The following is a 27,710-nucleotide window of genomic DNA, read 5'->3' as shown; positions in this document are numbered from 1 at the left end:
CAAGCACTTAAAAAGCGTCAGACGGACATTTTTGTCTTCTAACCCCCAAATTAAAAAAAAGAAAAAATTGCAGTTGTTGCCAAAAATTTAATTTCAATATTACCCCACAACAAATAAAAAGCACCGACAATACCCGTCATCGCGTCTTAACAACCTAGAATTCAGTCGTTTATTTATAGGCCGCAGCCGAACAGCCCAGCACATTTTTTATTTTTATTTTTTCTATGGCAGGCCAACAGTTCCTGACGTAAGTTGATGAAATGGTAATTGTCACTTCTTGTAATTGTTTTTTTTCACTTTCTTTCTTTCAATAAACATTTGTCAATTACAGAAATAAAAAAAAAAAAATAGATGAACAGAAAAGAATATAGACATATAACGGTAAAAACAAACAAATGCATACGTCTTTTTTTTATTTTATTCTTTTTTATTTTTTTTTTTAATCAAGTGCTTTAAAATATAGAATTACTACTCACATCTTGACAGCTTTTTTCAACAGTAAGGCAGCACCCTTAAGGCCATCTATAACTAGCCTCTTCTCTTTCTCACCTATATTTACCTGTGATTTGTATTGTTATTTAAACAGGACAAAAAAAAAATATTAAAAAAACGCAACAAAAAAAAAAAGAACATAATTGTAGCGCTTCAATATTCTATTATATTACTCTTGTGACATTTTTTGAATACTGTGAAAGTTTATCTCTTGCATATACTTTATACAGAAGTATTACGCCTTAAATACGAAAAAAAAAAAACTTTTACAAGTTTTCTGTTCTGTGTGGAAGAGTTATTGATGTTGCTAAAGGATGATGTTTTTTTGTTTATTTTTTTTTAAATGTTACCAGCACTTTTTTGTAAGTTTCACTTTCTGAGGTATTGTAAATTCACACTGTTTGTGAAGTTTGAATATGAAGGAATAATAAAAAAAATGAAAACATTCTTTTTGTTTTTGTGTCTGCTTGGCATAGATTTTATGTTATTTTCTTTTTTTTGTTTTTTTTTTTGTGGTCTACTATTTCAGGTTTTGGAAATAGGTAAAAATAATTGTAGCGCTACCCCTTGAGAGCCGCTGAATTTTGGTCCCCTATTTCCTACACCGCCAGCAACACAAATTTTCCAACTTCCATTCAGAGTCAGTAACCAGTCCATGGGCTTGTTTCCTTGTTGATTTATGTGGGGGAAACAACTTGGATAGGGTCTAGGAATATATGGGATGTCCAACTTGACTAGAAACAATAACTCTGAGGACAAACTTCCTAAATTCTGTACAAAAAGAATGGATTCTAGACATTATGCTCTTTCCAGAGTGGCATCAGTGTCTTGACAGATCAGTAACACAGTCTCTGTGAGGAGCACCCCAAGCTAGAAACTGCCCATCTGGGCTGGCTGTCTTTGAAGAGTATCCCAGAGCAAGAGATTCAAGAGCAGACTTACAGCACTGTCCCAGGGAGAACTGGTTGGGTATAGCACCTAGTAGCCCTCCCTCTTGTAGGCCCCAGGGGTGTAGAGGTACTCATACTGTCCTTGTGTCCTGTAGATTTGGACAAACTGCTTTCAGGCTTTTCACTGATCTGGTTTCCTTCCAGGCTAGCAGGCTGTCCTTCTTCAGTAGTCTGCAAGGCAGTGGAGGTCCCTCTGTCAACTTCCATCTCCCATTCTTCCAACCTCCAGCCTGGAGGCAGAACCCCCCTTCTCCAGGGTCCACTCCCAAGCTAATACAGTAGCACACCTCAGCACTTCATCTTCCACCCAACTACCCTGCTCATATTTAAGGACTTACTAGCCATCTTGCCAGGCCTCCTGCCTGGGCATAGGCCAGATTCCCCTAAGTATGCAGATCCTGCCTCTTTACCTCTGCCTACTAGTTTCTAGAAGTTTCCATGAACCTCTAGAACTAAGGTGGGGCGGGGAGATAAAGGCCTGGTCTGCACAGCCTTCCGGCCTGACCTCGCACTGAACCCACAGTGAGTTCAGATTCACACAACTACTATGAGTCAGCAATAAAATATACCTCACTCTAACATTAGAGGGCGCTACATTTGCCAACCTGGATTTACTGCATGTTCAAGGGAAACATTTGGTGCAAGTATTAGTGACTTAGTTAGCATTTTTTAGCTGCATGTGGTTTTGGCAGGAATCATACGGCTTTTGTTTTTACATATAAATATTAGCAAACAAGGATACCCCCTACAATGCTACCAGCAGTGTGACCTGGTATCCCCATAACCCCAAATAGTAAGCATTCAGCAAGCATGCAGCCTTCATCATGCTGATACCAGCAGGGTCATTTAAGAAGGGTCCCCCAAATATTCCCAAATCACTGGTGCCTGATGCTAATTGTCACCAGGCTGTTCAACGCCCGTGGTGCCTAGTACGGCATGCTGTCTGGTACAATGCTACCAGCAATGTGGCCTGGTATCCCCATACACTCCTATAGCAAGTGGTCAGTGAGCATGCCACCCTCATCATGCTGATACCAACCTACATAACCTTTAGCATAACAGGGTCCTTTAGGAAGGGTTCCCCCAAATGCTTCCAAAGCACTAGTGACTAGTAGTAACAGCCACCAGGCTGTACGGCATGGTGTCTAGTCAGGGGCGGACTGAGCATTTGGAAACTCGGGCACTGCCTGAGGGCCCGGGGGTCAGTAGGGGGCCCCATGAGATGCCCCAGTACCTTTTTCATAGGCTTTTTTGAGTTTGGGCAAGGACACAGGGGCCACATGATCCCCTATTGCCCGAGGGTCCCATGAGTTGTCAGTCTGCCCCTGTGTCTAGTATGGCATGAGGACATGCTAACACCAGCCTGTATGGCCTTTGGAATAACGGAGTCCCTTATAAAGGATTCCCCCAAATGCTATCAATGCACTGTTGACACATTATAATTGTCAACAGGCTATTCAACACCCATGGCACCTACTATGGATTGGTGGCATGCTGATACAAGCCCGAGGAGCCTTCAGCACAACAAGGTCCTTTAAAAAGGGTCCCACAAATGCTCCAAAAACACTAGTGCCTGATGCTAATTGCCACCAGGCTGTTCAATGCCCCCCCCCCCCCGGTCAACGAGCATGCCACCCTCATCATTCTGATACCAACCTACATAACCTTTAGCATAACGGGGTCCTTTAGGAAGGGTTCCCCCAAATGCTGCCAAAGCACTGGTGACTAGTGGTAATAGCCACCAGGCAGTTCAATGGCCATGGTACGTAGTACAGCATGGGGACATGCTGATAACAGCCCGCATAAACTTCAGCATAACAAGGTCCTTTAAAAGGGGTCCCCAAATGCTTCCAAAGCACTGGTGGCTTATGCAAATTGCCAGCAGGCCCTTCAGTGCCCATGGTGCCTGGTACAGCATGGTGGCTTGGGGTTGTGCTGCCCCATCCCTAATGGACTGATAAAGGGTCTTTCTAAGCCCTTATCTGTTCATCAGTATTTGTAGGTATACAGACAGTAAAGAAATGCCAATAAAACTATTTAGGTGAGTCAGCAGCTAAAAAATGTTTTCAACATGGAGTGCGCCCTAAGATTATGCAATACTCACCTCTCCTTCTGCTCGTGCCACCAATTTCTGAAGAAGTGAAAACAATAAAACAACTAAAGATCCTGCAGAATACGACTTTTCTGGGAGTATTGCATTTTTGTAGGAACTGTGATTGTTCCTACATGTCCATACTAGGAATGAGCTCAAGCATGTTCTGATTCTAGTCCCAACCTCCCTAAGCTATCCCACCAGGAAGATGTCTCTGTGGACTGCCAAGTGGCCAAGGCATTCCCTGACCCATTATCTGCACATACAGGTGTAGCTGCATGGTGAGGAATACCCTGGCTGGGGCACAGTGACAGCTTCCTAGCGGGGAAACTCAGGTGGGTTTGGACTACGAACTGAACCAGCTGAGCTTATCCCTAGGCCCTTCATGACTACAAAATACAGCAGTGACACAGGGGCCAGAGGATAGAACTGCACCATGTAGCAGGGGACCAGGAAATCAGCACTCCTGGAGATGTCAGGATCTACAAGATCTTCAGCCAACAGTTTCAGAAATATCCAAGAACTAATGATCTATATACTTTCTGAGCCAGTGACTTACAAATTACTGAATCATTGAATCAGCATCAGTGAAGGAACTGGCATTTTGAGAATAAACAGTTAGCAAGGGCAGCCGCCATATTTCTCATGATAGGTCTCCTTTATCAGACACTTTCATCTAAACAGAGCTCTACCCTAACAATCATCAACGTTTTTCAGTTATCGCCATCCCACCAGCAAACACTTCTTTGAAAACATGTATTTTTTTGCAGTGCTGGTAGCAAAAAATGTAGAGTTGAATCTTATTTTGCGCTCAGAGTGCCATAGGGAATGACATTGAAGTATTCTTGGCTTTGGCTTCCATCATCTCCATCTTGAGCAGCAGATACCGCTAGCACTGGACTTGGTATTCCCATATTTGTTGGGTTTACGGGTGAGCTATTTGATTTTCCAGTGTTAACCCACCATCTTGATCTTCTCTACAAAGATTAAAAAAAAAACAAAAAAAACAATGGTAAGTGAAATATACAGCAATTATATAAATAATACAGCAAACTGAAGAAGAGTGCATTGCTAGATTATTGCAGATAGTGGACTGTGGGGACTCCCCAGCAATGCAATACCCAAGGTCCGGTGAGTACAATTCAGAAAGCTGGGAATTTGTGCTGGAGGTGGTTTTGTTATGGGGAGTTGTAATGAATGGAGGGAGAATTTCCTGTTTGGAGGCACTTTTTGTGCTTTTGGCCTCTACGCTCTGCGTGTTATGCACTCTTGACCCAGAGCTAAGCAGGCTTCTATTACAGCCCCCTTCCCTCAGACTCTCTGCACTGCATTTTCTGACCGCTTCCCCCTTTCGTATAAATACCCTCTCCCCCTATCAGTCAGTACTACATTCTCTGGCATTCCCCCCATCCCTGGTATTCTCTGGGATCTTTCTTCCTGCCCATCCTACATTTCCTGAAATCTCTTCTAAAATGGTCTACAGCAGCTTCTCCTGTAGATCTCCCCCCACTGTCCACAATATACCCAATCAAGTCTACATTAGGATTTCACCCTGATCTCTCCACAATCTCATCTGCTGCCGTTAGCCCAATATACGCTCCCATTTCCTGAGCCTTGTGGCTGATGGCTTGCCACCAATTTTGGGTTCCAGTGTCTCTGGTATTCTGTGCCCCCCAGGGGCAGACTGACCATTTGGAAACTCGGGCACTGGGTCAGTAGGGGGCCCCATGAGATGCCCCTGGTACCTTTATCATAGGCTTTTTTGAGTTTAGGGAAGGACACAGGGGCCCCATGATCCCCTATTGCCCGGGGGCCCCATGAGTTGTCAGTCCGCCACTGGTGCCCCCCATTTTCCACAATGCTGTCTCTGATTACTGTCCATACCGACTGCCACAGTGGAGACAGGCTTCTAAGAAGATATTAGGTACCACCTGGCTTTTAATAAACATTCATGAGCTAAGCTATGACCAATTCCACTAAGTCCCACCCTTTTGGCTTTAAGCTCCACCCCTTCTAAGAAGTGAGTCATGTTTGCTGAAGACAGTTGCACCCTGACTTTACACATCAAGAGAGAAATTCAAACTGCCCAAGGAGGAGATATGGTAGTTCATTCATGACCCCCTAAACCAGGGGTAGGCAACCTGCGGCTCTCTAGCTGTTGTGGAACTACATTTCCCATGAGGCACTGCAACATTACAAAACCGACAGTTACAGCTATGACTTGCAGAGGCATGATGGAACTTGTAGTCCTGCAACAGCTGGAGAGCCGCAGGTTGCCTACCCCTGCCCTAGACCACAATAAATTCCCTCTTTGCCTCATCTCTCTTCACTTTTCACGACCAGTCCATCCATTGTACCCTTTGCCCATGGAGCACGACCAGCTGCTGGTCCATCCTCCCTTCCACTTAGTTCTCACCATACCTCTCTGTCAAGGTCTGGAGTCAAGCTCAGAGGCCAGTGGCTGTAGCAGTTGAGAGATTCAAGAGTAGTCAGTCAGATCCGCTAGCAGATGACATAGGCTCACCCAAGGCATGGGGTCTAAGCAAAAGCTGATCATCACCAGAGCTCCTGATGGTGGAGATGGGTTTCGCTGCATGCCAAAGACAGGTTACGCCCCTCAGGATTGCCCCAGCAGGCAGAGAGCAAGTAGGGGTCAGGTATCTGAAACAGCAGAAGCGTAGTCGATGAACAAGCCAAGGGTCAGTACCGAGTAGTAGCTGGAGGGGATCAGAAGGAAGTGTAGTCAATATACAAGCCAACGGTCAGTACCAAGTAGTAGCTGGAGGGGATCAGAAGGAAGTGTAGTCGATGAACAAGCCAAGGGTCAGTACCGAGTAGTAGCTGGAGGGGATCAGAAGGAAGTGTAGTCAATATACAAGCCAACGGTCAGTACCAAGTAGTAGCAGGAGGGGATCAGAAGGAAGTGAAGTCAATGAACAAGCCAAGGGTCAGTACCGAGTAGTAGCTGGAGGGGATCAGAAGGAAGTGTAGTCACTGAACAAGCCAAGGGTCAGTACCGAGTAGTAACTGGAGGGGATCAAATGGAAGCGTAGTCGATGAACAAGCCAAGGGTCAGTACCGAGTAGCAGCTGGAGGGGATCAGACAGAAATGTAGTTGATGAACAAGCCAAGGGTCAGTACCGAGTAGTAGCTGGAGGGGATCAGACGGAAACGTAGTTGATGAACAAGCCAAGGGTCAGTACCGAGTAGTAGCTGGAGGGGATCAGACGGAAACGTAGTTGATGAACAAGCCAAGGGTCAGTACCGAGTAATAGCTGGAGGAAATCAGACGGAAGTGTAGTCTATGAACAAGCCAAGGGTCAGTACCGAGTAGTAGCTGGAGGGAATCAGACGGAAGTGTAGTCGATGAACAAGCCAAGGGTCAGTACCGAGTAGTAGCTGGAGGGGATCAGAAGCTAGTGTAGTCGATGAACAAGCCAAGGGTCAGTACCGAGTAGTAGCTGGAGGGGATCAGAAGGAAGTGTAGTCAATGAACAAACCAAGGGTCAGTACCGAGTAGTAGCTGGAGGGGATCAAATGGAAGGGTAGTCGATGAACAAGCCAAGGGTCAATACCGAGTAGTAGCTGGAGGGGATGAGACGGAAGTGTAGTCAATGAACAAGCCAAGGGTCAGTACCGAGTAGTAGCTGGAGGGGATCAGACGGAAGTGTAGTCGATGAACAAGCCAAGGGTCAGTACCGAGTAGTAGCTGGAGGGGATCAGAAGCTAGTGTAGTCGATGAACAAGCCAAGGGTCAGTACCGAGTAGTAACTAGAGGGGATCAAATGGAAGCGTAGTCAATGAACAAGCCAAGGGTCAGTACCGAGTAGCAGCTGGAGGGGATCAGACAGAAATGTAGTTGATGAACAAGCTAAGGGTCAGTACCGAGTAGTAGCTGGAGGGAATCAAATGGAAGGGTAGTTGATGAACAAGCCAAGGGTCAGTACCGAGTAGTAACTGGAGGGGATCAGACGGAAATGTAGTCGATGAACAAGCCAAGGGTCAGTACCGAGTAGTAGCTGGAGGGGATCAGAAGGAAGTGTAGTCAATGAACAAACCAAGGGTCAGTACCGAGTAGTAGCTGGAGGGGATCAAATGGAAGGGTAGTCGATGAACAAGCCAAGGGTCAATACCGAGTAGTAGCTGGAGGGGATCAGAAGGAAGTGTAGTCGATGAACAAGCTAAGGGTCAATACCGAGTAGTAGCTGGAGGGGATGAGACGGAAGTGTAGTCAATGAACAAGCCAAGGGTCAGTACCGAGTAGTAGCTGGAGGGGATCAGAAGGAAGTGTAGTCGATGAACAAGCCAAGGGTCAGTATCAAGTAGTATCTGAAGTGATCAGACAGAAGCATAGTCGGGGAACAAGCCAAAGGTTGGTAACGAGTTGTAGTGAAGATATGGAGGGCAGCAGGAGTGACAACAGTGAGATAATGGTCTGGAGAGAGCACAATAATCTGATGTGCAAAGGAAAGGAAGTTCATGGGAGGAGCAAAGAGTTTTAGGTTCACAAAAACAAGATACAAGGCAAGATTATCTGAGGGATTGTCCAGGGAGCTGTCCAGCATCCCAGGTGGCCCAGCAAGAAGAGACTTCTCCAGACACAGCAGAGGTTGCAGGTTCCAACCCAGGTCCTGACACTCTCACTGTCAGCTCCTACAGTACTTTGGTTTCTCAACCCACCTCAAGGTTCCATAGTCAACCAACACTCGTTCCTCCCCGCTATCATCACCAAATTGCACTATGCTTTCTCTAACTCCCCATTCCATGTTCTGGCTCCTACATGTGCACCACCTCATCCATGTTCAGCCACTGTCCCTCGTGGTCCATAATTGGCTCCACATCCAATCTCCCCACCACCACCACCACTCCTGATATAGCAAATAATCTGAATTAAAGTGTGAGTATAGCCAAATTTTTATAAGGCGTTTCATAGAGTAGGCAAGAGTTTGAACCCGAACGTCAAGTTTTTATTCCTGTATTATTATTCCATAAAGGTTTCCCGTTGCTCCCAAGTCCTTTGTGATGGACCACCGTATTTGGTTGTCCGAACTGTCAATACATCCAAAGAAAAAATGTCAGTGGCATGCCATAAAGTCAAACGCTTGTAAATCTCCATTATTCCAAGACCTGCCTGGCACCTGCCCCTCTGATGCATTGTACCCACCACTGGGCTTTATCACAGAGATTTCTGAGACTAAGCCCTGTGGTGGACCCCCCTGTCAGTGGTGTCACTGGAAGGATAATGCCCTTGAAGTACTGCTATTGTTGTTGGGTATAACGTTTCCTTCACCCTCTCCCAAGAGACTGGGACTGGCGCCCTACTTGTTATACATGCCAAGCATCCACCCTGAAAGTGGAAGAGCTCAGGATCTACAACAAAGTAAGTAGACTGAGGAATTCAGAGATGTATGCCTACTTGACCACTTTGGGGGTTATCTAACCCCACCCTGGGAGCAGAGTCGCTGATAAGGGGGTAGAGCCAGCCCTCCTGTATGGCTGCTGAATTGAAGGGGTCCGGGGGAAGGGAGTGGACTTTTTACTTCTGGCCAATGGCACAGTAAGCCGGCAGTCTATGTGGCATAGAATATTTCTCCATCGCCACCCGAAAATCATTAAAAAGTCCCCTTTTTGCTCCCAGTCCCCTGCTGAACTGATGGGGCCTGGGGACGTTTTTTTGCTGGAGACCTCAGGATTGTTAAATAGTGCTCTGTCCTGCTGCTACTCCTCCTGAACCATGCATTGTGTACATTACATACTGCTGATCTCTACATTCTATGTGTTACCCACTCCTGGCCCCTGAACTAGTACATTATATACTCCTGACCCCTGCACTGTCTGTGTTACCCACTTCTGGCCCCTGATCTATGTATGGTACCTACTCCTGGCCCCTGAGCTATGTACGTTACCCGCTCCTGGCCCCTGAGCTATGTACATTACCCACTCCTGACCCCTGAGCTATGTACGTTACCCACTCCTGGCCCCTGAGCTATGTACATTACACATTCCTGACCCCTGAGCTATGTACATTACCCACTCCTGACCCCTGAGCTATGTACGTTACCCACTCCTGACCCCTGAGCTATGTACATTACCCACTCCTGACCCCTGAGCTATGTACGTTACCCACTCCTGACCCCTGAGCTATGTACGTTACCCACTCCTGACCCCTGAGCTATGTACCTTACTCACTCCTGGCCCCTGAGCTATGTATGTTACCCATTCCTGACTCCTGAGCTATGTACGTTACCCACTCTTGATCTCTAAGCTATGTGCCTTACCCACTCCTGACCCCTGAGCTATGCACGCTACCCACTCAAGAACCTTGCACTCTATCTGTTACCCACTCTTAGCCCCTAAACTAGTACATTATATACTCCTGACCTCTGCACTGTCTACATTACCCACTCCTGGCCCCTGAGCTATGTACGTTACCCATTCCTGGCCCCTGAGCTAGTACGTTACCCATTCCTGGCCCCTGAGCTATGTACGTTACCCACTCCTGACCCCTGAGCTATTTATGTTCCCCACTTCTGACCCCTGAGCTACAGTATGTACATTACCCACTCCTGACCCCTGAGCTATGTACGTTACCCACTCCTGGCCCCTGAGCTATGTACGTTACCCACTCCTGACCCCTGAGCTATGTACCTTACCAACTCCTGGCCCCTGAGCTATGTACTTTACCCACTCCTGGCCCCTGAGCTATGTACTTTACCCACTCCTGGCCCCTGAGCTATGTACTTTACCCACTCCTGACCCCTGAGCTATGTACGTTACCCACTCCTGACCCCTGAGCTATGTACGTTACCCACTCCTGACCCCTGAGCTATGTACGTTACCCACTCCTGACCCCTGAGCAATGTACGTTACCCACTCCTGGCCCCTGAGCTATGTACGTTACCCACTCCTGGCCCCTGAGCTATGTACGTTACCCACTCCTGGCCCCTGAGCTATGTACGTTACCCACTCCTGACCCCTGAGCTATGTACGTTACCCACTCTTGACCCCTGAGCTATGTACGTTACCCACTCCTGACCCCTGAGCTATGTACGTTACCCACTCCTGACCCCTGAGCTATGTACGTTACCCACTCCTGACCCCTGAGCTATGTACGTTACCCACTCCTGACCCCTGAGCTATGTACGTTACCCACTCCTGACCCCTGAGCTATGTAGGTTACCCACTCCTGACCCCTGAGCTATGTATGTTACCCACTCCTGACCCCTGAGCTATGTACGTTACCCACTCCTGACCCCTGAGCTATGTACGTTACCCACTCCTGACCCCTGAGCTATGTACGTTACCCACTCCTGACCCCTGAGCTATGTACGTTACCCACTCCTGACCCCTGAGCTATGTACGTTACCCACTCCTGACCCCTGAGCTATGTACGTTACCCACTCCTGACCCCTGAGCTATGTACGATACCCACTCCTGACCCCTGAGCTATGTACGTTACCCACTCCTGACCCCTGAGCTATGTACTGTACCCACTCCTGACCCCTGAGCTATGTACGTTACCCACTCCTGACCCCTGAGCTATGTACGTTACCCACTCCTGACCCCTGAGCTATGTACATTACACACTCCTGACCCCTGAGCTATGTACGTTACCCACTCCTGACCCCTGAGCTATGTACGTTACCCACTCCTGACCCCTGAGCTATGTACGTTACCCACTCCTGACCCCTGAGCTATGTACGTTACCCACTCCTGACCCCTGAGCTATGTACGTTACCCACTCCTGACCCCTGAGCTATGTACGTTACCCACTCCTGACCCCTGAGCTATGTACGTTACCCACTCCTGACCCCTGAGCTATGTACGTTACCCACTCCTGACCCCTGAGCTATGTACGTTACCCACTCCTGACCCCTGAGCTATGTACGTTACCCACTCCTGACCCCTGAACTATGTACATTACACACTCCTGAATCTTGCACTCTATGTGTTACCAACTTCTGGCCCCTTAACTATGCATGTTACCCACTCCTGATTCCTGCACTCTGTACATTATACACTCCTGACCCCTGAGCTATGTATATTACCCACCCCTTGCCCCCTACACACTGTGTGGTACATAATCCTGATGCATGTACTCTGTACATTACCCACTCCTGACCCCTGCACTCTGTACACACTTCTAACACCTGAATTATGTATGTTAACCATCCCAGAGTCCTGCACAATGTGTGGTACATACTCCTGAAACCTGCACAGTATTCTTTACATTCTTCTGACCCCTGCACTCTGTATGTTAGATATTCCTGACCCCTGCACTCTGTATCCTAGATATTCCTGACCCCTGCACTCTGTATCCTAGATATTCCTGACCCCTGCACTCTGTATCCTAGATATTCCTGACCCCTGCAGTCTGTATCTTAGATATTCCTGACCCCTGCACTCTGTATGTTAGCTATTCCTGACCCCTGCACTCTGTATGTTACATATTCCTGACACCTGCACTCTGTATCCTAGATATTCCTGACCCCTGCACTCTGTATCTTAGCTATTCCTGACCCCTGCACTCTGTATCCTAGATATTCCTGACCCCTGCACTCTGTATGTTAGATATTCCTGACACCTGCACTCTGTATCCTAGATATTCCTGACCCCTGCACTCTGTATCTTAGCTATTCCTGACCCCTGCACTCTGTATCCTAGATATTCCTGACCCCTGCACTCTGTATGTTAGATATTCCTGACACCTGCACTCTGTATCCTAGATATTCCTGACCCCTGCACTCTGTATCTTAGATATTCCTGACACCTGCACTCTGTATGTTAGATATTCCTGACCCCTGCACTCTGTATGTTACATACATTTGACCCCTGTGATCTGTTCACAAACTCAAGTTTTAAACCCCTCCCACTGTTAGTGCAATTTTGCCACACCCATTTCTCTCCACAAGGCCCTGGGTGCGCAGCCTCCCCCTTCTCTGCTGGCTGACTGCAGAGACTGGCCTTGTCAGGTGGGAGGGACCTGTCAGGCAGGCTGTATGGGGCCCCATGATCCCCATGAATGGTAGTCCCACCTGGGAGGAGTAAAGCTGCATGTCCCCAGACTCCTCCCCCAATGGTTTTATGTTCCATTTATGTATTCTCTCACCTTGTAGCAGGAAATGGCCAGGCTTCCAGCAGCCAGAAGAAGGATCCCGCAGGGGAGGATAGTCCAGGAATACTGATCAAATGTCCTCGTGGAGCCCTCTGCTGGTGAGATAGAAAATCAGTCCCTGAAGAGACCCTGACACCAAACCTGTCTAATCACTGTCTCTGCTGGCCCAGCTCCTCTCTTGTACTTTACTTACTCTAATTTTCACTGCACACCGTGAGCTATGAGGTCATTGGAAGCTGAAGCAAGTCAGATAAAACCCGATTCATTCCTGACTGGAGGACATTTGGCATCATACAGCCCTTTCTTTCCCAGCCTCACTGTGTCCAGCCCGCCCCTTTCATTCACTGAATTTAATTTCGTCCAATCATGGAGGCTCAGAATCACCTAGTGTGGTCGGCATGCAAATACAGCCCGCCTAGGAACACCCACTCCTCCTAAGAGCCCACCCACTGCTTGCATCAGAACTGAAGGTTTGTGAGAGGAGTGCTGTGAGGTTTTTAGGAGGATATAATCAGAACGCTGCTGGCCACTCCCACCTGCCATGATCTGCCTGCTTTGCATAGAGAATCACAGAGACCCGGTGATGACCTCACTGGATCTGAAATGAGGCATGAAATAAAAATAGTTTTTTTTCTTTTAATTGGCATGTTGATGAGGGAGGAGAGCCAGCAGTCTCTGACCATCTATATAGCGTGTCCGCAGTCTCTGACCATCTCCTACATAGCGTGTCTGCAGTCTCTGACCGTCTCCTACATAGCGTGTCCGCAGTCCCTGACCATCTCCTACATAGCGTGTCCGCAGTCTCTGACCATCTCCTACATAGCGTGTCCGCAGTCTCTGACCATCTCCTACATAGCGTGTCTGCAGTCTCTGACCATCTCCTACAACATGTCTGCAGTCTCTGACCATCTCCTGTAGTATGTCTGCAGTCTCTGACCGTCTCCTGTAGTATGTCTGCAGTCTCTGACCATCTCCTGTTGTATGTCTGCCGTCTCTGACCATCTCCTGTAACATGTCTTCAGTCTCTGACCGTCTCCTGTAGTACGTCTGCAGTCTCTTACCATCTCCTGTATCATGTCTGCAGTCTCTGACCATCTCCTGTATCATGTCTGCAGTCTCTGACCAACTCCTGTATTATGTCTACAGTTTCTGACTATCTCCTGTAACATGTCTGCAGCCTCTGACCAACGCCTGTATCATGTCTTCAGTCTCTGACCGTCTCCTGTAGTACGTCTGCAGTCTCTGACCGTCTCCTGTAGTACGTCTGCAGTCTCTGACCATCTCCTGTAGTACGTCTGCAGTCTCTGACCGTCTCCTGTAGTACGTCTGCAGTCTCTGACCGTCTCCTGTAGTATGTCTGCAGTCTCTGACCATTTCCTGTAGTATGTCTGCAGTCTCTGACCGTCTCCTGTAGTATGTCTGCAGTCTCTGACCATTTCCTGTAGTCTGTCTGCAGTCTCTGACCATCTCCTGTACTATGTCTGCAGTCTCTGGTCATCTCCTGTACTATGTCTGCAGTCTCTGACCATCTCCTGTACTATGTCTGCAGTCTCTGACCATCTCCTGTACTATGTCTGCAGTCTCTGACAATCTCCTGTACTATGTCTGCAGTCTCTGACCGTCTCCTGTAGTATATCCGCAGTCTCTGACCATCTCCTGTACTATGTCCGCAGTCTCTGGTCATCTCCTGTACTGTGTCTGCAGTCTCTGACCATCTCCTGTACTATGTCTGCAGTCTCTGACCATCTCCTGTAGTATATCCGCAGTCTCTGACCATCTCCTGTACTATGTCTGCAGTCTCTGACCGTCTCCTGTAGTATATCCGCAGTCTCTGACCATCTCCTGTAGTATATCCGCAGTCTCTGACCGTCTCCTGTTGTATATCCACAGTCTCTGACCGTCTCCTGTTGTATATCCACAGTCTCTGACCATCTCCTGTATCATGTCTGCAGTCTCTGACTGTCTCTTGTGACATTACATGCACCTTATAAGCCCCTCCCCCCCCCCCCCCCCCCGTGACTTACCCACAACCTCCAGGTAGATCCTCCCTGTGAATTTCCCCAGCGGGAAGGTGTTGAAGACGCAGCAGTAGAATCCGGCATCGCTGCTGCTCAGGTTGGAGATTCGGATCCCGTAGTCCTCGGCCAAGGACACGCGTTCGATGAATCTGCCCAATACGGCGCCCCTCGTTGTGTAGCCATTGACATGAGAGGCGATGTGCACGTCGCTGCAGAAGTTCCAGTTCACTTGGGTGACCGTGGTGCCTTGTACCAAGAGCTGACACTTCAGGGTGACGTCCCCGCCCACAGCAGCGGTCAGGTTGTCAGCTTTCACAAAGGTTCCTGACGAGGACCCTGGGGGGGGCGGTAAAAGATTCCTGTTGTATGTCTGCCGTCTCTGACCATCTCCTGTAACATGTCTTCAGTCTCTGACCGTCTCCTGTAGTACGTCTGCAGTCTCTTACCATCTCCTGTATCATGTCTGCAGTCTCTGACCAACTCCTGTATTATGTCTACAGTTTCTGACCATCTCCTGTAACATGTCTGCAGCCTCTGACCATCGCCTGTATCATGTCTTCAGTCTCTGACCGTCTCCTGTAGTACGTCTGCAGTCTCTGACCGTCTCCTGTAGTACGTCTGCAGTCTCTGACCATCTCCTGTAGTACGTCTGCAGTCTCTGACCGTCTCCTGTAGTACGTCTGCAGTCTCTGACCGTCTCCTGTAGTATGTCTGCAGTCTCTGACCATTTCCTGTAGTATGTCTGCAGTCTCTGACCGTCTCCTGTAGTATGTCTGCAGTCTCTGACCATTTCCTGTAGTCTGTCTGCAGTCTCTGACCATCTCCTGTACTATGTCTGCAGTCTCTGGTCATCTCCTGTACTATGTCTGCAGTCTCTGACCATCTCCTGTACTATGTCTGCAGTCTCTGACAATCTCCTGTACTATGTCTGCAGTCTCTGATCGTCTCCTGTAGTATATCCGCAGTCTCTGACCATCTCCTGTACTATGTCCGCAGTCTCTGGTCATCTCCTGTACTGTGTCTGCAGTCTCTGACCATCTCCTGTACTATGTCTGCAGTCTCTGACCATCTCCTGTAGTATATCCGCAGTCTCTGACCATCTCCTGTACTATGTCTGCAGTCTCTGACCGTCTCCTGTAGTATATCCGCAGTCTCTGACCATCTCCTGTAGTATATCCGCAGTCTCTGACCGTCTCCTGTTGTATATCCACAGTCTCTGACCGTCTCCTGTTGTATATCCACAGTCTCTGACCATCTCCTGTATCATGTCTGCAGTCTCTGACTGTCTCTTGTGACATTACATGCACCTTATAAGCCCCTCCCCCCCCCCCCCCCCGTGACTTACCCACAACCTCCAGGTAGATCCTCCCTGTGAATTTCCCCAGCGGGAAGGTGTTGAAGACGCAGCAGTAGAATCCGGCATCGCTGCTGCTCAGGTTGGAGATTCGGATCCCGTAGTCCTCGGCCAAGGACACGCGTTCGATGAATCTGCCCAATACGGCGCCCCTCGTTGTGTAGCCATTGACATGAGAGGCGATGTGCACGTCGCTGCAGAAGTTCCAGTTCACTTGGGTGACCGTGGTGCCTTGTACCAAGAGCTGACACTTCAGGGTGACGTCCCCGCCCACAGCAGCGGTCAGGTTGTCAGCTTTCACAAAGGTTCCTGACGAGGACCCTGGGGGGGGCGGTAAAAGATTCCCAGTCACAGTGTATTGGGGTCAGGAAGTGTAGAATACGGACATGTGACCTAGTGACACCATTCGTTTGGCCGGATTCACACCGGTATCAAAACGTTTTCGAGAACACGCCAACCGTAGCAGCACAAGGCCGCAAGCACAGTCACAGGGAGCACCGACCTTCATAAGTCAGTGTGCCGAAAGACATCTTCCTGTGAAGATCTGTGCAGCCGGTGCTATTCTGACCACGTGCGTCACAGCGTCTGCGATTTCATCACGGACAGCAAGTTAGAACGAAGAGCGAACATGAAACCGGGAAAATCGTTCAATCTCAAAACGGCGATCTTTGAGCTGGATCTTCATCTTCTGGAAGAGGACATTTCGGGAGGGGGGGGGGGTTAGCTCGTTGAAGGTCTTCCTGATCTCTCGTCGTCTTCCAGCGACGTTCTTCCGCTCTCTAAGGCAGGCCATAGATGGGCTTTTTATCGGCCGAATTGTATTGTCGGCCGATAAACGAAAAATCGGTCGGTGCCGTTGCCAATGCTGCCACCATCATCCGCCAAAAACGTCCGTTTTTCTTGGATTTTACAGCATGACCGATAAACAGGGGCGGACTAACCATTTGGAAACTCGGGCACTGCCCGAGGGCCCGGGGTCAGTAGGGGGCCCCATGAGAGGCCCCTGGTACCTTTTTCATAGGCTTTTTTGAGTTTGGCCAAGGACACAGGGGCCCCATGATCCCCTATTGCCCGGGGGCCCCATGAGTTGTCAGTCCGCCCCTGGCCACCATATTGGAAATTTCTATTTCAGCAACATTTTCACAGTGCCTTTGCTGATCACTACGCACGTCACCATAGAGCAGCTCACAATTTGTTTTTAAGTATTTTAGTCTTTTCTAATGTATTCTATTCTTTTCTGTTGTTCTATATTCTATTCTAATGTATCCTGTTCGCAATTCATATTAATTCTATTCAAAATTTGAATTTCAGAAGAAAGTTTTATTCTTTCTATTTTATTCTATTCTTTGTTTCTCTATTCTAATCTGTTCTAATTGATTCTATTCCTTTATTTTCTGTTCTATTCTGCTCTGTTTTACTCTAATCTTTTCTATTCTATTCTAATGGATTCTATTATTTTCTATTCATTTATGTTCTTTTCTATTTTGTTCTGTTTTACTCTATTTTCTACTGTATTCTGTTCTATTCTTTTATTTAGTATTCTGTTATTATTTCCTCTACTCTCTTCTATTCTAGTTGATTCTATTCCTTTATTTTCTGTTCTATCTTGCTCTGTTTTACTCTATTCCTTTCTATTCTTTAAGTTTCTAGTCTAATCTTTTCTATCCTTTTCTATACTCTTCTTGGATTTTCTATTCTAATCTTTTCTATTCTAGTGGATTCTATTATTTTCTATTCCTTTATGTTCTGTTCTATTTTGCTCTATTTTACTCTATCCTTTTTTTATTCTATTCTTTGATTTTCTCTTCTAATCTTTTCTATACTTTTTCTATTCTATTCTTTGATTTTCTATTCTACTCTTTTCTATTATATTCTAATGGATTATATTGTTTTATATTCCTTTATGTTCTATTCTATTTTGTTCTGTTTTACTCTATTATTTTCTACTGTATTCTGTTCTGATCTTTTATTTTGTATTCTGTTATTTTTTCCTCTATTCTCTTCTATGCTAGTTGATTCTATTCTATTCCTTTATTTTCTGTTCTATTTTGCTCTGTTTTACTATATTCTTTTCTTTTCTTTGATTTTATGTTCTAATCTTTTCTATTCTACTCTAATGGATTATATTCTTTTCTATTCCTTTATGTTCTATTCTATTTTGTTCTGTTTTACTCTATTATTTTCTACTGTATTATGTTCTAGTCTTTTATTTTGTATCCTGTTCTTTCCTCTATTCTATTCTAATTGATTCTATTCCTTTGTTTGCTGTTCTATTTTGCTGTTTTACTGTATTCTTTTCTATTCTTTGATTTTATGTTCTAATCTTTTCTATTCTATTGGATTCTATTCTTTTCTATTCCTTTATATTCTATTCTATTTTGTTCTGTTTCACTCTATTATTTTCTACTGTATTCTGTTCTATTCTTTTATTTTGTATTCTGTTATTTTTTCCTCTATTTTGTTCTATTATTTTCTATTCTAGACTACTCTTTTCTATTTCTTTATTTTCTGTTCTACCTTATTCTATTCTTGTTTTCAAATTCAAATTGGTTTTAGAATTTGTTTTCAAATCTGAATTAGTTTTCGAATGTGTTTTCGAATTTGAATCGATTCGAATTTCAGCCAAATTTCGTTTCGTTATTTCAGATTCATTTGAATTCGTTACTGTTGTAATTCGGATACATCCAAATCTCTAAATTATAAAAAAATTGTCCAAATTTCAATTCGGAACAAAACAAACTGCACAAGTCTAATGCCAAATCATGCCAATTGTCTCTGTTGCAGATTTGCCCGGTTTCACGCAGGATTTCACCTTTGCTCTTTGTTCTAACTTGCTGTCCATGATGAAATAGCAGACGTGGTCAGAATAGCACCAGCTGCACAGCTCCCGATATACACAGGATCATGTCTATATTGCACACTGACTAATGAAGGTCGGTGCTACCCTGTGACTGTGCGTGCAGCCTTGTGCTGCCATCTGTTGGCGTGTTAATAAAACTAGTCTCTAAACGTTTTGATCCCACCTCGTATTATCCCCAGTTCAATACATTCGATTAAAAAAGAGGTACAAAAAACATAATACCTTAACAGGTCGGACTTAAAGTGTTACTAAACCCACAACAGTACAATCAGTCTGTAGATGCAGTAAAGCGTGCTTGTTATACTCACTGTGGGACCTTAGGGGTTAATCTTCTGCATTGTGTAAAAAAGCTGTTTGATCTGGTTTCCACTGATCCTCCCCTTCTTCTACTGTCCCCAATCCATCTGCTGATAGAACAGAGCCTTTGCGAGGAAGTTGCACATGCTCAGTTTGGTGTGTATTGCTAGAGAGGTTTTTTTTTTTTCTTGGAGAGTGCATGTGATCAGCACAGGGCCAATCAGCACTATCCAGGCAGAGGTCAGGGGTCCTGCATCCTCCTAGAGCACAAAGAAAACTCCTCCTATAAGCTTTAACCAGTGCTCTGCTGGACACTGTTAGAAGTCACACGACTGCTATATACTGCTAATGAGAAAAGGTATTTAGCAGTTTATATTTACTAAAATAATTGCATTTCCATGTTATGTGTACTGTGGGAGACCAGATATAGTGAATGCAGGGTCCGGGGAGACCAGATATAGTGGATGCAGGGTCCGGGGAGACCAGATATAGTGAATGCAGGGTCCGGGGAGACTAGATATAGTGAATGCAGGGTCTGGGGAGACCGGATATAGTGAATGCAGGGTCCGGGGAGAGCGGATATAGTGAATGCAGGGTCCGGGGAGAGCGGATATAGTGAATGCAGGGTCCGGGGAGACCAGATATAGTGAATGCAGGGTCCAGGGAGAGCAGACAGGTTTAGTAACACTTTAATTCACAGTAAATTAACATAAATAAGTCAATATAATAGTAATAATAATAACAAAAATATTAAATCAATAATACATTAATTAACACATTAACAACCCCCCCCCCCAAATAAATATTAAATAAATAATGAATGAATTACCAACAAATTAATAAAAAGCAACTAATAGTAATAATAAATCAATAATAAATAATACATTAGTGAATTAGCAATAAATGAACAAAAACAAGTAATTATTATTATTTTTATTAATAATAATAATATTTACTAAAATAATTGCATTTCCATGTTCCTTGTACTGTGGGAGACCAGATATAGTGAATGCAGGGTCCGGGGAGACCAGATATAGTGGATGCAGGGTCCGGGGAGACCAGATATAGTGAATGCAGGGTCCGGGGAGAGCGGATATAGTGAATGCAGGGTCCAGGGAGACCGGATATAGTGAATGCAGGGTCCAGGGAGAGCAGATATAGTGAATGCAGGGTCCGGGGAGACCAGATATAGTGAATGCAGGGTCCGGGGAGACCAGATATAGTGAATGCGGGGTCCAGGGAGACCGGATATAGTGAATGCAGGGTCCTGGGAGACCGGATATAGTGAATGCAGGGTCCTGGGAGACCGGATATAGTGAATGCAGGGTCCTGGGAGACCGGATATAGTGAATGCAGGGTCCGGGGAGACCGGATATAGTGAATGCAGGGTCCGGGGAGACCAGATATAGTGAATGCAGGGTCCTGGGAGACCGGATATAGTGAATGCAGGGTCCGGGGAGACCAGATATAGTGAATGCAGGGTCCTGGGAGACCGGATATAGTGAATGCAGGGTCCGGGGAGACCAGATATAATGAATGCCGGGTCCGGGGAGACCAGATATAGTGAATGCAGGGTCCGGGGAGACCAGATATAGTGAATGCAGGGTCCGGGGAGACCGGATATAGTGAATGCAGGGTCTGGGGAGAGCGGATATAGTGAAAGCAGGGTCCGGGGAGACCAGATATAGTGAATGCAGGGTCCGGGGAGACCGGATATAGTGAATGCAGGGTCCGGGGAGACCAGATATAGTGAATGCAGGGTCCGGGGAGACCAGATATAGTGAATGCAGGGTCCGGGGAGACCAGATATAGTGAATGCAGGGTCCGGGGAGACCAGATATAGTGAATGCAGGGTCCGGGGAGACCAGATATAGTTAATGCAGGGTCCGGGGAGACCAGATATAGTGAATGCGGGGTCCGGGGAGATCAGATATAGTGAATGCAGGGTCCGGGGAGACCAGATATAGTGAATGCAGGGTCCGGGGAGAGCGGATATAGTGAATGCAGGGTCTGGGGAGACCAGATATAGTGAATGCAGGGTCCTGGGAGACCAGATATAGTGAATGCAGGGTCCGGGGAGACCGGATATAGTGAATGCAGGGTCCTGGAAGACCAGATATAGTGAATGCAGGGTCCTGGGAGACCGGATATAGTGAATGCAGGGTCCGGGGAGACCAGGTATAGTGAATGCGGGGTCCGGGGAGAGCAGATATAGTGAATGCAGGGTCTGGGGAGACCAGATATAGTGAATGCAGGGTCCTGGGAGACCAGATATAGTGAATGCAGGGTCCGGGGAGACCGGATATAGTGAATGCGGGGTCCGGGGAGACCGGATATAGTGAATGTGGGGTCCGGGGAGACCGGATATAGTGAATGCAGGGTCCGGGGAGACCAGATATAGTGAATGCAGGGTCTGGGGAGACACGATATAGGGAGGGAGGGAGGGAGAGAGAGGGTAGAGACAGAGGGAGGATAGAGGGAGAGATAGAGGAGAGAGAGAGGGGGGATTGAGAGAGACAGAGGAGAGGGAGAGGGGGGGAGGGAGAGAGAAGGGAGAGAGAGGGAGGGGGAGGGAGAGAGAGGGGATAGAGGGAGAGAGGGGGAGAGAGGGGGGGAGAGAGGGAGGGAGGGAGAGAGCTCTAGAAAGGAGAGAGGGAGGGGGAGAGAGGGGAGAGAGAGGGAGGGAGTGAAAGAGAGGGGAGAGAGGGAGGGGAGGGGGGAGAGAAAGAGGGGGGGGAGGGGGGACAGAGGGTGGGAGAGAGAGGGGAGAGAGAGGGGAGGGGGGATATAGAGAGAGGGGAGGAGGAGGGAGGGGAGAGAGAGAGGCAGGGGGAGAGGGAGAGGGGGGGGAGAGGGAGAGAGGGGGAGAGAGAGAGACGGGGGAGAGAGGGAGGGAGAGAGGAGGGGGGGGAGAGAGGGGGGAGAGGGAGAGGGGAGAGAGATGGGGAGAGAGAGAAGGAGGGAAAGAGAGGGGATAGAGAGAGGGGAGAGAGAGACAGGGGGGGGGAGAGACAGGGGGAGAGAGAGGGGAGAGGGAGAGGGGTGAGAGAGGGGAGAGAGAGAGGGGAGAGGGGGGAGAGAGGGGGGGAGAAGGAGGAGAGAGAGAGAGACGGAAAAGAAAGAGAGGGGGGAGAGGGCAGAGAGAGAGGGAAGAGAGAGAAGGAAGAAGGGTAGGGGGGAGGGAGAGGGGGGGGGAGTGAGGGGAGAGAGGGGGGAAGAGAGAGAGAGAGAGAGAGAGAGAGAGATAGGGGGAAGAGAGAGAGAAGAGAAGGAGAATTATATATATATATATATATATATATATACACAAACACACACTTATTGACTCTCTCGCTCTCTCATTGGGGAGGGGGGGGGCACAACATTTTTATTTTTAAGAGAGAGGAGAGAGAGGGGAGAGACAGAGGGAGGATAGAGGGAGAGGAGAGAGAGGGGGGGTTGAGAGAGATAGAGGAGAGGGAGAGGGGGAGAGGGAGAGAGGGGGGAGAGGGAGAGAGAAGGGAGAGAGAGAGGGAGGGGGGAGAGAGAGGGAGGGAAAGAGAGGGGGTAGAGGGAGAGGGGGGGAGACAGAGGGGAGAGAGAGAGGGGGGAGAGTGAGAGGGGGAAGAGAGGGAGGGAGAGGGAGGGAGAGAGAGGAGAGAGGGAGGGGTAGAGAGAGGGAGAGAGAGGGAGGGAGTGAAAAAGAGGTGAGAGAGAGGGGGGAGAGAGAGGGAAGGGGGAAGAGGAGAGAGAAAGAGGGGGAGAGAGGGGAGGGGGGGCAGAGTGGGGGTGAGAAAGAGGGTGGGAGAGAGAGAGGGGAGAGGGGAGAGGGGAGGGGGGTATAGAGAGAGGGGAGGGGGAGGGAGGGGAGAGAGAGAGACAGGGGGAGAGGGGGAGAGGGGAAGAGGGGGGAGTGAGAGAGACGGGAAGAGAGGAGGGGGAGGGAGAGAGAGAGGGGGGAGAGGGAGAGGGAAGAGAGAGGGGGGGAGAGAAGGAGGGAAAGAGGGGGGATAGAGAGAGGGGAGAGAGGGGGGGAGAGAGACAGGGGGAGAGAGAGGGGAGGGGGGAGAGGGGGGGGAGAGCAGGAGAGGAAGGGAGAGAGAGGAGGGGAGAGGGGAGAGAGAGGGAAGGAGGGAGAGAGAGAGGGAGAGAGGGGGAGAGAAGGGAGAGAGAGGGGGGGGAGGGGGGAAAGAGAGGGGATATAGGGAGAGAGAGGGTAGAGACAGAGGGGAGGGAGAGAGGCAGGGAGGAAGAGAGGGGGGAGAGGGAGGGAGAGAGAGGAGAGAGGGAGGGGGAGAGAGGGGAGAGAGAGGGAGGGAGGGAAAGGGAGGGGAGAGAGAGAGGGGGGAAGAGGGGGAGAGAGAGGGGAGGGGGAGAGGAGAGAGAAAGAGAGGGGGGAGGGAGGAGAGAGAAAGAGGGTGGGAGAGAGAGGGGAAAGGGGGGAGAGGGGAGAGAGAGTGGAGGGGGGATATAGAGAGAGAGAGGGGAGGAGGGGGGGATACAGGGGGAGAGGGAGAGAGGGGGAGAGAGGGGAGGCCTCCATGGATCAGACTTATTTTTCCAGCACATCTCATAGGTGCTCCATTGGATTGAGATCCGGAGAATTTGGAGGCCAAGTCAACACCTTAAACTTGTTGCCTTCCTGAAACCATTCTTGAACCATTTTTGCGTTGTTGCAGGGTGATCTATCTTGCTGAAAGAGGCCGCTGCCATCAGGGAATACCATTTCCATGAAGGGGTGTATTTGGTCACCAACAATGGTTAGGTAGGTGGTACATGTCAAATAACATCCATATGAATGGCAGGACCCACGTTTTCCCACCAGTACATCACCCAAAGCCTCACACTGCCTCCACCGGCTTGCCTTCTTCCCATACTGCATCCCGGTGCCACCTCTTCCCCAGGTAGGTGACGCACACACACCCGGCCATCCACATGATGTAAAATAAACGTGATCCATCAGACCAGGCCACCTTCTTCCATCGCTCTGTGGTCCAGTTCTGATGCTCACATCCCCATTGTAGTTGCTTTTGGCTCAGCATGGGCACCCTGACCGGTGTGCGGCTACACAGCCCCATACACAACAAACTGCGATGCCCATTTTTTTTGTTTTCAGCTTCAGGGACAACATGTTCACTTGCTGCCTAATATATCCCCCCATGTCATGTCAACCAGATAATCCGTGTCATTCACCTCACCTGTCAGTTATGGCTGATCAGAGTATTCTGCGCTATTGTACTTTTAAAGCATAAAACTTTTTATTTTTTCTATTTTCTGTTGGGGGTGCAGAAGATTTGGCAAGAATTTACCCCCCCCCCCTGTGGTGGCGGGTGGGGGAGTACACCCGAACTATACATTTCCAGGTCTGGCATTTGCATCGCACTTGGTAGGTATCAGACTTGCCTGCACATGGTTGGGAAGGCAACAACCCCCCCCCCCACCCCCATAGTTGGGAAGGGAACAACCTCCCCCATGGTTGGGAAGGGAACAAACCCCCCCAACCCCATGGTTGGGAAGGCCCCCCCCCCCCCCCTCGCAGGCAGCGGCATTATGTAAGCTGCCATCTTTGCTCTTTCAGTTGGGAATATCCCGGCGGCCGGGCTTGTCACCTTCCTCTTTGAAAGTTTCCCTTTCATTTGTTTTTTTTCAAGTGCATCAGCAAGTCACAAGTCTGAATGACTACACCCCTGACCAGGCGGACTGACAACTCATGGGGCCCCCGGGCAATAGGGGATCATGGGGCCCCCGGGCAATAGGGGATCATGGGGCCCCTGTGTCCTTGCCCAAACTCAAAAAAGCCTATGAAAGGTACCAGGGGCATCTCATGGGGCCTCCTACTGACCCCGGGCCCTCGGGCAGTTCCCGAGTTTCCAAATGGTCAGTCCGCCCCTGTCCTGACATGTCACAGTATACAGCAACGGTATCACGCTCCATCAGTGAAAAGGTGTCCTTGAGCTGCAGTCTGGTGACTTTGCCTAGGCTGAGATGATGTCATCAGTCTGCTGCAGGCAGGAGAAGCATTTCCTCAGTCTCCTCTCGCCCAGAGATCAGACTGTACATTGTAACTTTGTAGAGGGGAGCTCGGAGATCAGACTGTACATTGTAATTTTGTAAAGGGAGCCCAGAGATCAGGCTGTACATTGTAACTTTGTAGAGGGAGCCCGGAGATCAGACTGTACATTGTAACTTTGTAGAGGGAGCCCGGAGATCAGACTGTACATTGTAACTTTGTAGGAGGAGCCCGGAGATCAGACTGTACATTGTAACATTGTAGAGGGAGCCCGGAGATCAGACTGTACATTGTAACTTTGTAGAGGGAGCCCAGAGATCAGACTGTACATTGTAACTTTGTAGAGGGAGCCCGGAGATCAGACTGTACATTGTAACTTTGTAGAGGGAGCCCGGAGATCAGACTGTACATTGTAACTTTGTAGAGGGAGCCCAGAGATCAGACTGTACATTGTAACTTTGTAGAGGGAGCCCGGAGATCAGACTGTACATTGTAACTTTGTAGGAGGAGCCAAGAGATCAGACTGTACATTGTAACTTTGTAGGAGGAGCCCAGAGATCAGACTGTACATTGTAACTTTGTAGAGGGAGCCCAGAGATCAGACTGTACATTGTAACTTTGTAGAGGGAGCCCAGAGATCAGACTGTACATTGTAACTTTGTAGCCAAGTCATTACGGAAGAGGCCGCAGCAAGGGGCTGGTCTGTGTCAGACATTTGTGATGGTGTCATCTTTGAGCCGGCATCTCAGTACAGGAAGTAGATGGTGACCCCGGATGATGCCTGAACAACAATGGCGCCGTGCTTCTGGAGAGGACAGCAGATCAGGCCTGCACTGGGGGAGGAGTTCTGTCTGCTGTCAGCTATGTGACTAAGAAGAACAAAATGTAACAAAGGGACTTACCTAGAAGGCAGCACAGCAGGAGGAGGAGGAGGACAGGCCCGGGGGGACTCATACTGACACGGTGTGGGGAGATCACAGGAAAGCTGCTACACATCCCTCTGCTGCTCATCACATGTGAGAGAGGCGAAGTCTCCGCTGTCCGACTCTCGGCTTAGAGGAAATGACATGAACCACAAGACCAGAGAGAGGGGGAGAGAAGAGCGACTCGACTGTGCAGAGGAAGAGCGACTCGACTGTGCAGAGGAAGAGCGACCCGACTGTGCAGGAGAAGAGCGGCTCGACTGTGCAGGGGAAGAGCGACTCGACTGTGCAGGAGAAGAGCGACTAGACTGTGCAGAGGAAGAGCGGCTCGACTGTGCAGGAGAAGAGCGACTCGACTGTGCAGAAGAAGAGCGACTCGACTGTGCAAGAGAAGAGCGACTCGACTGTGCAGAGGAAGAGCGACTCGACTGTGCAGGAGAAGAGCGACTCGACTGTGCAGAGGAAGAGCGACTCGACTGTGCAGGAGAAGAGTGACTAGACTGTGCAGAGGAAGAGCGACTCGACTGTGCAGGAGAAGAGCGACTCGACGAGCGACTCGACTGTGCAGAAGAAGAGCAACTCGACTGTGCAGGAGAAGAGCGACTCAACTGTGCAGAGGAAGAGCGACTCGACTGTGCAGGAGAAGAGCGACTCGACTGTGCAGGAGAAGAGCGACTAGACTGTACAGGAGAAGAGCGACTAGACTGTGCAGAGGAAGAAGCGACTTGACTGTGCAGGAGAAGAGCGACTCGACTGTGCAGGAGAAGAGCGACTCGACCGTACAGGAGAAGAGCGACTCGACTGTGCAGGAGAAGAGCGACTAGACTGTGCAGGAGAAGAGCGACTAGACTGTGCAGGAGAAGAGCGACTCGACTGTGCAGAGGAAGAGCGACTTGACTGTGCAGGAGAAGAGCGACTCGACTGTGCAGGAGAAGAGCAACTCGACTGTGCAGGAGAAGAGTGACTAGACTGTGCAGAGGAAGAAGCGACTCGAATGTGCAGGAGAAGAGCGACTCGACTGTGCAGGAGAAGAGCGACTCGACTGTGCAGGAGAAGAGCGACTAGACCGTACAGGAGAAGAGCGACTAGACTGTGCAGGAGAAGAGCAAACATAACTGACACCACTATTCATAAACTCTCCTTCATATTTCTAAATCTCATATACATGAAAGGAAGACTTTGTAATCAGAGTCTAGGATCGAGTCCATGGAACTCCCGGGATATTGATCTGGTCAGGTAAGTAGCAGAGGGGGGTGTTCATCAGATTCTGCTGCTTTGGTGGCAATGACAATAACAACAGGTGAACTAGATGGGCAACAATGAGACGACCCCCAAAACAGGAATGGTTTTACAGGTGAAGGCTAGGGTCAGTGTCACTACTGGTAGTATGAGGCCATACCTGGACCCTACAGAGGTTGCACAGGCAGTCCAACTCCTCCAGGATGGCACATCAATACGTCTTATTGCCAGAAGGTTTGCTGTGTCTCCCAGCACAGTCTCAAGAGCATGGAGGAGATTCCAGGAGACAAGAGCATGGAGGAGATTCCAGGAGACAGGCAGTTCCTCTAGGAGAGCTGGACAGGGCTGTAGAAGGTTCTTAACCACCTCCCATCCGGCCGT

General features: G+C 48.6%; 1 protein-coding gene and 1 long non-coding RNA gene across 2 annotated transcripts; both read right to left on the bottom strand.

Annotated features, from left to right (window-relative positions):
- Positions 1-402: 402 nt before the first annotated feature.
- LOC149468039 (uncharacterized) lies at positions 403-12,738 on the bottom strand. Its single transcript, XR_016311799.1, has 2 exons — positions 12,644-12,738; positions 403-4,511 (listed from the first exon to the last, which is right to left on the bottom strand). It is a non-coding gene; the product is annotated as an uncharacterized LOC149468039 (long non-coding RNA).
- A 408-nt stretch (positions 12,739-13,146) lies between these two features.
- On the bottom strand, positions 13,147-26,176 carry TIGIT (T cell immunoreceptor with Ig and ITIM domains). Its single transcript, XM_089670771.1, has 4 exons — positions 26,070-26,176; positions 16,013-16,342; positions 14,674-15,003; positions 13,147-13,247 (listed from the first exon to the last, which is right to left on the bottom strand). Exons 1-4 carry the CDS (start codon positions 26,161-26,163, stop codon positions 13,147-13,149), a joined length of 855 nt encoding a protein of 284 aa, XP_089526897.1. The 5' UTR covers positions 26,164-26,176.
- Between the last annotated feature and the right edge of the window lie 1,534 nt (positions 26,177-27,710).

The sequence above is a fragment of the Staurois parvus genome, unplaced genomic scaffold, assembly GCF_062004578.1.
Source record: "Staurois parvus isolate SC_StPar_1 unplaced genomic scaffold, SC_StPar_1.0 ptg000095l, whole genome shotgun sequence".
Lineage (NCBI taxonomy): Eukaryota > Metazoa > Chordata > Amphibia > Anura > Ranidae > Staurois > Staurois parvus.
The sequence above is the reverse complement of the archived record's forward strand: the minus strand, read 5'-3'. Positions and strand labels throughout refer to the sequence as shown.